The sequence below is a fragment of the Eutrigla gurnardus genome (genome assembly GCF_963514095.1).
Source record: "Eutrigla gurnardus genome assembly, chromosome: 14".
Taxonomy (NCBI): Eukaryota; Metazoa; Chordata; class Actinopteri; order Perciformes; family Triglidae; genus Eutrigla; species Eutrigla gurnardus.
Genome location: NC_139937.1, coordinates 16,221,600 through 16,231,836, shown reverse-complemented (window position 1 = coordinate 16,231,836; position 10,237 = coordinate 16,221,600). Strand labels below are relative to the sequence as shown.

Here is a 10,237-nt window from a genome sequence, read left to right as displayed (position 1 = left end):
AGAATGTGGTAAAGTGCATCTACCTACTGCTGACGCCCCTGGGCGAGACCATACCCATCTTAACAGTTCTCCTTCCAACATTCACCTACCATTCGTTTCAAAAAGTGAATTGTGACATTACTGTTATGACTGAAGTTCTTGCCTCTATTAAAAAGCAGTTCAGTGCAGTCAGTTAGCCCCTTGGGAGCACTCTCATCCAACTCTGTGTGTCCACTGTTGGTGCAGCAGGTGTAATTTCCATTGACAACAGGAGAACAAATACGCCCCAGGTCTGATGTATGTAAAGCAGAAATATTGGCGTGAAATACCACTCCCGTCACCCACTTTATGGCCGTACTAGCCCCTTTTTATTTCTTATAATAAAGTTCCACTTAAAGCAGCATGAATATGACATCGCTCACTCCCACTGCTGCCATCAGGCCAGAGTGCTGGAAAAAGCCTGGCTAATTAATCAGGGAGAATTACAAGGTTTGCACATTTAGGCGACTTCCTTTGAGAAAGAGGACCAGGGAACATTACAGTAAATGAAACGCCCTGTATAAAGTGACAGAGCGCAGAGGCTCTCTGGCACTTCGACAAAGACTCCCGTCTGCTCTCGTCACTCTCTGCTTTCAGTAAACAGGAAGTGTCTACATTGACGGATCGTACACACTGTGTACTGCAACGTGACAGCAAAATATGTGTTATGATGGTCATCCTTGGAATGGTAATCATCAAGGTGAATTGATTTTGTTCCCCGCTGTGCCGCAAAGCACTCATTGTTTTTCACTGCACTTTCAAACAGTTCACCTGTGAAGCAAAACAAAACAAGTATCAATTGCTTTTGTGTACAGTTTACATTCATGCTGATTTGTACTTTTTGAAGCTGATTAAACCACTTGAGGGGGCTTCAGGCAAAACATGACCTGTGATCCCATATTTCCCCCATTCATTCCAAAACAGCAGACTACATGGCTGCTTCATCTCTCTGACAGAGTCGTTGTAATGTATGGATGGTCCAAGGGAGCATCATATTATTTTAATGCAACATACAATACATATACAATACAATACTCAGTCTAAACCTTAGACAATATAAATAAAAACTATCCAATTACTCATTCATTTCCACATTTTCTGCATCTAATGTTACAGTTAGCATGAGTCAGGGCCAGGGCAGTTGCTAGGAATTCTGGGCCCCCTGAAAGAACATCGGTGTGGGCCCCTCTACCCATTCATTTGCCACCTACTGGGGGCTGTGTGTGGGCCCTTGCAGGCTGTGGGCCCTTAGAATTGTCATCACCTTTCCCCCCTATACGACGGCACTGGTCAGGGCTAACAAAGTGTGAGGGGGGAAATTCATACTCTGTGATTCTGAATTGACTCAAAAATGTATGCAATTCTCAACATTTTCAATAAGCAATTTTGACAAAAAGGCAGCGTTTGAGCGCATTTTGTATTTATTAGCTTCATAAGCATTTTTGGATACTTTGTATCCTTCACCTAGAAGCTAGCTAACATTACTGAAGTTTCATGGGGGACTATTTTCCTTTTACCAAAAGTTGCCCACCCATTGTCTAACCACACAGAAGGAAGCGTCATCCACTCAACAAAAGGTGACAGCACGAGAAGTAAATATTAATGTTGTCTTCCAGCCTCAGCTAGGCTGTAATGTTAGCTAGCTCCCTGAGCTATCAATATTCAGTATAGATAGAAATGAGGCATTCTAATGAATGTTGAACACTTACTATGCCATGTGCCTTTTTTGGAGCTGCCCATTGTTGAGATGCATTACTTCCTCATCAACGATGTGACTCCATGAACATTTAGACGCTGGCGATACAATTGTTCAGAGTGACTATTAAATATCAGTTGGTGATGACGGAGAAGAAGAGGACAGACACATTTATCTGATAATGAGGTTAACGATAACTTTAAGTGGTGACAAATAGTCATAGCCTATTAAATGACATTAATGAAATGCTGCCTGTGGTGTGCATGTGTTTGGTCTCTCCTTCATGCTGTGTCCGTGTGTGTGTGTGTGTGTGTGTCCGTGTGTGTGTTACTAAGCGGGAGTGTGGTCGATGAGCCTGCCATCCAGACCAAAAGGGCAATGGTCCTCTCAGTGGGTGGATGTCCTGATTGTGGGATGGAGTCGTCATTAGTCATTGTCCAGGCCGCCACCCTCCCCACCAGCCTCTCATTTGTGTCCCATCTCCCCGGCCAATCATATGCCCATTAGTCTTCATTTCTCCTTTTATGGCCCGGGCCCGCTCAGTCCAATCAGCTCCTGCTCTCATTTTCTTCACATTGGTTTTATCTACAGAATCGACAGAGCTGGCAGCCGTCCAGCCAGAAACTTCCCCATCACGTACTGAGCCCTACACACAGACACATACTGTGTGTGTGTGTATATATATATATACATACACACACATACACACACACACACACACACACAGAAAAATGTTAGTTGCCAATCCAATTCTAACAGCTAGCTAGCTCACAGCTAGTGGTTAGCTTATTCTGTCTAAACGATTATTAATGCACTAAAAGGTATAGCTATCTCTTTAAATGTTTGTGCACAAGTCTTCCAGTGTACAATTAACATAATCTAGGATGTTGGATGACGTTAACATAAACTAGCATGTTGTTAATGGCTTTGGATTAAGGATTTATTTAACTGCTAGCATTGTTCTCCAATAGTAAAAAAAAAAAAAAAAAAAAAAACATTGAAGGACAAAATAAAACAATGCACTTTTCTTTTTCTCTCTCTCTCAATGTGCTTTGCTTTCTTTTTCTTAGTCCACCTCAAAAACATGTCTCCACAGATGAAGGGAGAATTTATAGCACTAATCCCTCTCCAAAATATCTCATTAGATACTGTATTTTTATTGAAACAATGATTTACTTTTTATTTGTGTAAGTCTTAATTGTATACTCATTTATAGAAGTATTTTTTATCCGGCAGTTCCATCAACTTCATCTCATGCTCATGAGGAAGATGAGGAAGACATGGCAGTAAATGGTAATATGGACCCGTCTTTCTAGAGGCCTTTTCTAGTGTTTTCATGCACTCAAGGAGTTTTACACTACATTCAGTCTACATTGACCCATTCACACACATTCCTACACTGATGGCAGAGGAGCTGCCTCCCCATCAGGATCTAATCTAGTCACACACATTCACCGCTGGCACAGCCTTCAGGGGCCACCACAACACAAGGTCCTCCAAGCTCTTTAATTATGTCATATAACTCTGCACTATGACCAAGTGTCCTCAGGGATAATATGCGCTGTGAAATTGGTAAACAAAATAAATTAATAAGGAGCAGCCCAGATCTCAGACATTGACTTCCCCTAAAATTCTGAAGTTCTGGTTCTACAGTCACTCACATTCCCATCAATTTTAGTGATGCATCTAAAAAGGTTACGGAAAGCACACTCTTACACAAGGGACACAGCCGAATAATTGCACTACAGTGCTCATTTTTCTGGTCCCAGCTGAAATACTCCCAAGTCGTTGGCTCCCAGAATTGGTCAAAACAGTTTTTTGAGAGGGAGCAGGCCGAGTCCATCAGAACTATGTCTAGAGGGACCTGCTGACCTTCCAATTTCATGAATACCATTGTAATGGAGGAATGAAAGAACTCATTGCTCTGTTATTGATTTCCATATTTGAGATTTTGTCTTCGACATTAAAGTTTGTCGCTTGCGAGCTTTGATTTCTGTGGTTCTGTATATCTAGCCATCATGTTTACTACAACCTTGTGCATCTATATTTTTTAACTTCTTGTTTATACGTCTTCAGAACAACTTTGAGGCATATTTGCATAACTAAAAGCCTCGGTCTGAGACGATGTTTTTGTTGTCGTTACGTAATTCCTCACGTCTGACACGACGGCCACAGTGGAACTATAAGTGGATCTTAAATTGAAATTGTATTTTTCATTACGCCTTCATACGCTCGGCACAAATGCAGAGAGGTTGCGAGTGCAAATGTCACTTATTGTTTCCACTGCATTCGATTTTTTTCCCCTCTTACACTCTTGATTGCTGCTTTATTTGTTGGAGAGATGCAATTGTGTTTGAGCTCGTCTTTCTCTGCCTATGGAACGGCTGCTCTGAGGGGACTCCGCCAGCATCTCACGATAAATGAGATGTGGCATGACAATCTGTGGTAAGAGGCTCAGGTCATGATAAGTGCCCTCATACATAAATTACCTAGTTAATGCACAGCTAATCATCCAGACAGACGGAGGGCAGCACCCGCTGGCTATGTGCATGAACAGTTACATTCCATGAAATAGGATTGACATCAGCAATCAGACTATAATGATGGAGGTCTGCATGTGTCTCTGAAGGCATCTTCAGTGAACTTCCTGCAGGGTACATGCATCGGCAAACCATAATTACAAAGTTTGAGTTTACACTGTTGGCAATTAAGTGATCACAGGGGAAGGTGGGTGTAAATAAATGACGCACAAAAGTCAACTTTTTCTCATCAAAAACAAAGATTTCTAAGCAATAAAAATTATTTACTAGTCGAGTCAGACGAACAATCATATCCAACAACTCTGTCGTCTGACGAATGAGACAGTGAGCAGTGGACTTCACATGACAATATTCAAAACTTAAAAAAGATTTTAATACATACCTTTATGGACAAAAGAGAATGTAATAGAAATAATTAAGGAATGGACACCTATTTGGACTTTACAAAAGCTTTAAAGGTCACCTATTTTTTCCTCCTTATCTAGCATTAGGGCTGTACCGAATAGTTTGAAGCTTCATTCATAATGTTGACATTCAAAATTATTATCATTAATAACTTACAGAAACATTGTGAAGAAGCTGAGGCAGCTTCTAAATGTCCCTGATTAATGGCGGTCCTAGTTGTTCAGATTTAAACTTTTTAAAAAGGCTGTTTTGTTCTACCCACCAAGGCACAGTAACAGTAGAATTATGGTGTCCACATTACAGACTCATCTACTATTAATGTGCATGATGTGATGTGACCACTAACACACAGATGCTCTGAGCACAGAGCTCCACCCTCAACTTCCCTGCACCTCCCAGCTGAACCCATAATCATCAGACTCTTAAATTCCTTGGCACACACTCAAACAGAATATTAATTCTGGCCAAATCTCCCCGAAAGCCCAGTTCAGCACACAGTTATATATAGCCATCATTGAAAGCATCCTGATGTTATATATAGCAGTCTGGTACTGCAGCTCTGATATCTGTACACTAAAAAGAGCAGCACATTATCGATAACCTCCATTCTCCTGAATTGCTAAACAACAAAAAATTGACGGTGAGGGTAAAATCATATCAGACCCCTTTTCAGTTTGCTCAATGCCTGTTCCCTCTAGGAGGCACTACAGGTCTCTGGTTCTTTCTAATGACCAGCAGGGGGCGACTCATCATTGTAAAAAGGAGTCTGATTGTTTCGACGTCTATGTGAAAAGTCCCTTATTTATTTTATTATTTTATATTCTTAAAGTCCCCAGTCATATTGTGTGCCTATTTGACAATATATGCAAAACCTTTTGCAAAATATCTTCATATTTTTATCTATCTGATCTATCTTTTCTTCCTGTTCAACAAAATGTGACGTGTGCATATGTGATCTTGTCCTGGACAATTATCATCATGCCATTTATCCACACATCAAACAGGGGAGGTGTGTGTGGATCCACAGTCCTCTGTAGCTCCGTATCACACTACATTCTTAGCCCTCCCACTTTTTAGCAGCTCAATCCCATGCAAAGGATTTGATCTAAACCCATCTTGTAACTGCACGCCGATTAAATGTTCTGTTTCACTGGGGAATGATCACAGTACAGGAGCTCAAGACCCTCTAACTACTGTTTCACTGAGACTTTAACTGCCACACCCCTCGCTCTCCATTCCAAAGATGTAGGAGAGGAACAAATTCCCATCGCGGTGCCATCATGGGCAGTGATATTAAACACTTTGGCGTCGTTATTGGGGCTGACATGTGCAGCAGATTTAATGGGAGTCCATTTTGTGGGATGGTGGTGGGGCGGGGGGGGCACGGTGTAAATCGAGTGTGCAGGGTAATTTCAGTAGTGGCTGTTGGAGCAGGCTGACGCTGCAGTAAAGGGATGAGGTAGAGCGGGCCCCGGGGTGCCTGGCAGCTCCTCAATAGAAGTGTCAGACTGACTCACAGGGGAAGTTTTACTGCCAGTCTGATTCAGTCAATGTCGGCGCTCCATCGAGGAAGCACAAAAAAGCACAGATGTACTTACGTCTGCCAAGTGTGACAATGTCAATGAAAGTCTCTCTCATGCGCACACAAACACACATCAGTGAAAGCCCACCCCTGTGAGGGCTTTTTATTGGCTCCATCCATCACCATGAACCCCCAAACTGGAAATCTTATCGTAAAGGACAACTTCACTGATTTTCAGTCTTATCGCCACACATTCATCACACATCCACACATCATAGTGCTCAACAGTACTCTCTGTGTCCTGATGGATGGTTCTTTCTGTCACCTAAGAATCCTCTACCTGGTGACATAAGCACACGGGTCACTGAGTTATCTCGGTTTCACTCTTGGAGGTCTGAATTTCATGTTAAAATGTATCTGGAGCTTTAGTACTATAGGCTCAAACCTCCAGGAGTATTAACTCCAAGTTAAGTTAAGTTGCAAAGTAGTTGTTGGTTTTTCAATTTATTCTAAAGAAAATTCCTAAACTGTACATCTCCTCCTCAACATGTACATCAGCTGATGCTTAAGACACCAAAGACAACTTTCAGACAATCGCATCTTTCCAAAAAGTCAGGAAAACCAAAAGGGGAAATTACACAACATGGTCCACTTCTTAGCTATTTCTAGAGCTTTCAACAACATCCGACAGCGTCCCAAACGTCAGTCATATACGGAGCGCTTGTTATCCACCATGTTATTGTGTGATTGTTATATATCATCATGTTGTCACTTGTCTTTGAGTCCCCTTTGTAATTCCACCCACTCAGCCCCTCAAGCTGCTGTTTGACCCACTACAACCTGTCAGCACCCAGACTGTTGCTGAGACAACGGGAAGACACAACATGACAAAAGCTGTGAGCAAAGATGGTTACCTAGAGATGGATGCATCACTCTCTCATGTCTTCCCCAGGAGGATGCCTTTGGTGGCCACTCAATTTTTTTTTTCTGCAAGATGAGATGTAGCACTTTTTTTAGCCTCACAGATGTGTGTTTTATATATTGCTGCATGCTCTAGGACCTTTTGTGGTTGCAGTGACTCACACTTTCTCGAAACACCTTGCTGACTACTCTTAACCTATTTCTCTCCACGTCTGCACAGTCAGGTGGCCCTTTCACTTTCCTGTTGTGGCTAACTTTGCATCGGGCCCGACTGCCCTGCTGTGAATAACGAGCACAGCCGCTGTGGGAGGAGGGGCAGGACATGGCGATGACATCTCATTTGGGGAAGGGTTGCAGGTTCAGCCCATTAGCGCCAGTCTTCTGAAGGAAGTGTCTTTAAAAGGAAGACAGCCCCTGAAATGGGACACTGCTTAAGAGTCTGCCTGAGCACCACAAACTCACCCCCGATTAGCTCTGGCTGACTTCCACAAGCAAACCCACCAACGATCAAATGCAAACCCCACAATATGGGTCTTCCTCGGAGGAAGAGCCCGACTGCACTGGCTATAGACTGGCATATGCCTCTTGTGCACCAGTGTGGCTGTTTTCTTTTATACTTTTATGGATTTAGATATAACGTTAAAGCTTAAGAAATCAATATTTATATATGAACATTTTCGAAGTTCCCCTCAGCTCGCTGCTCTAATCGACCTCATTTTCAGCAGCAGACGCTGTTTTCAGTAAAAAGGAAAAAAAGAAAAGTTCTGCTAAACCCACTGTACACTACCTACTCAGCAGCAGACAGACTCAGTTAGTGCAGCTAAAGAGACGGATATTTCCCTCAGGAAAAGGTGGAGTCCAAGGTGGAGCTAAAAGGAGAGTAATATTGAATGTCAGTGTTGCTCTTTGTCTGCTAGATGTGTTCATAAGCAACTAAGGGAAAATGGTGCTTTTAATTATTTTTATATAATTTACTTCCATGTCTCGAGGTGGTGACTGCACATTGCTGTGTTTTTGCTCTGTAGGGGCTCACAACCCGAATTCCTATCAACTGTGTCGAAATTGCAATAAAGTATTGAATCTAGAATTTTGATCTTGTATCTTGAAAAACTGAATCATTCCTGCTTTCTGAATGTTCCCAGTTAAGAACTGGCGCCTGGTTTCACACCCGCACCACAACAGGATATTAGATCACACAATCTGCTTGTTTGACATGCAGGCCTGCCCCGTGCATTGTGGGGATTTGGAAGGTGTTCTCTGCAAGCCTCTGCAAACTAGAGTTACCCATCAGACTTTTTAACCACGTTTATATCTGAGGACGTACAAAATCAACGGCCAGAATGGACACAGGATACGCAAGAGGCATATTTTTGAAAATTTCACAACCAACAAAACAGCTGACTTGATTCAACCTTTACAGCTTTTTCTGACTGCTTAGGCTCAATCTTTTAAAGCTGTAGGCTATTTTTGCAAAACTCCTACTAACCATAAAAGCTTTGACCAAACCAACAAAACTCTTTTAGAAATGAGTGTTTTCCATCAATGCAGTTCACACTATGCATTATTTAAATTAGCCCACAAAGCACCATCTACTGATTGCAAACATTTAAAACAAAATTCACTTTGCGTTTGGTGTGAACACACCTTTAAGGATTCACAATCACTGCAAGTTGGTAGTGGCATTTGCATTTGCTGTAACTGTAATGCTCTTACTATTCTGCATTATTATTGCAGAACCGATGAGCTGTATATCATTGGATAGCAGATGTTATTCACAAGTGGGTGTCAAAAAGCAGAAGTAAAAAATAGAACCCATCGCGCTTATAACCGCAAAGACCTGTGAGCCTGAATCTCGTTTGTGCTTTGCCACTGTGTCACAAAGCAAGCACGGTGCCACAGTTGAACATACCACATTTTTTACACATGCAGCCTGTTTTTCGATACCTTTTGCAATCCTCAACATGATAAACTATCATTTCAAGGTGAGGCTTAAGATGTCTATATTTAAACACCGAAGTTTGTGCAGACCCCAGCTGTGCGGCAAACATCGCACTTCCTCTTTCATTGCAAATAGAGAGTGATAATCGCTCTACCTCTGGTCAAAATAACAAGTGTGCTGCTTTCATCCTGCACAGGCGGGACAGAGAGAAGTCAACCACAGGGCTCGGCAGCTCTTTCATCCGCAGCAGAACGTCAAGACTTAAGCTTTGGTTGCAGGCGCATTTGGAGACGGCTGTTACAGACAAACGTGCTCCTGTTATTACCAACTTAGAGGTGAGTTGTGATACAACTGTCAACTGTGTATCTACACTCGCGTACAGCAGAATGTTTTCATCAAGATATCGTCTCTTTTCATAGCTAACACGGCGAAAGAGATGCAGCTCTTGTTCCATTTGGCGTTGGTGTTCTCGGTGGTTGTGAGCTCTCTGAAAACCCTTGACTCGGAGCAAGATCTGCAGAACAGCGGGTTCGGTCAACCCAGTCCGCCTCGCCACGGACTCAAGTTGCTGGTGTGGTACGTTCAGGACTGTCTGGACAACAACATGGTGGCTCTGTGTGATCCCACTAAGGGAGTGTACGGATTTCACCTGTTTTTGAACCGAGGGCCCAGGAGACTGCTTCCAGTAATCAAAGACACAAAGCAATACGGGTACTACACTATCGGAAACCTCAACGCTCCTCGTGCACAGGACCTGCCTGACAAAGTCAGGAGGTACTACAACCGCAAAGACCCTGAAAGTAACAAGGACAGAGTTCTGGTGCGATACAACAAGAACAATAAACGCATCGACCAAATCTATGCATCAGCGCATTACAAGCCAAAAGAGACGTACATAATTGGGCCCAATCTTTTTGACTCTCTTCGACAGCCAACAGCCAACATTAGCATAGGCATGTGAGGTACAATCTCTTTGTGACAGCTTTAACAGCTCTGTGATTTCTTCCAAAAAGAATTGTGATGAAATTTTTAATATTTTTCGTAGGTCATGAGTGGCACATTGACTGCTGCTTTCTTTGAAGTCAGAATGGAAAATAGTGCCAGGTTACTTTGATGAGCTGGTTTGGAGAGTCGAGAAAATAACCCTTGCTTGTAGAATATACAGAATAGAATGACCAATAAAATGTTCAAATGTG

General features: G+C 42.4%; 1 protein-coding gene across 1 annotated transcript; it reads left to right on the top strand.

Moving 5' to 3' along the window:
* Positions 1-8,953: 8,953 nt before the first annotated feature.
* Positions 8,954-10,237, top strand: LOC311024038 (uncharacterized protein). Its single transcript, XM_084026221.1, has 3 exons — positions 8,954-9,084; positions 9,238-9,376; positions 9,461-10,237. The coding sequence occupies exon 3, from the start codon at positions 9,478-9,480 to the stop codon at positions 10,000-10,002; it is 525 nt and encodes a 174-aa protein (XP_083882347.1). The 5' UTR covers positions 8,954-9,084; positions 9,238-9,376; positions 9,461-9,477; the 3' UTR covers positions 10,003-10,237.

What these genes read in the sequence shown, in the direction of transcription:
- LOC311024038 (XM_084026221.1), top strand. Translation starts at nt 9,478, where the DNA reads ATGCAGCTCTTGTTCCATTTGGCGTTGGTGTTCTCGGTGGTTGTGAGC.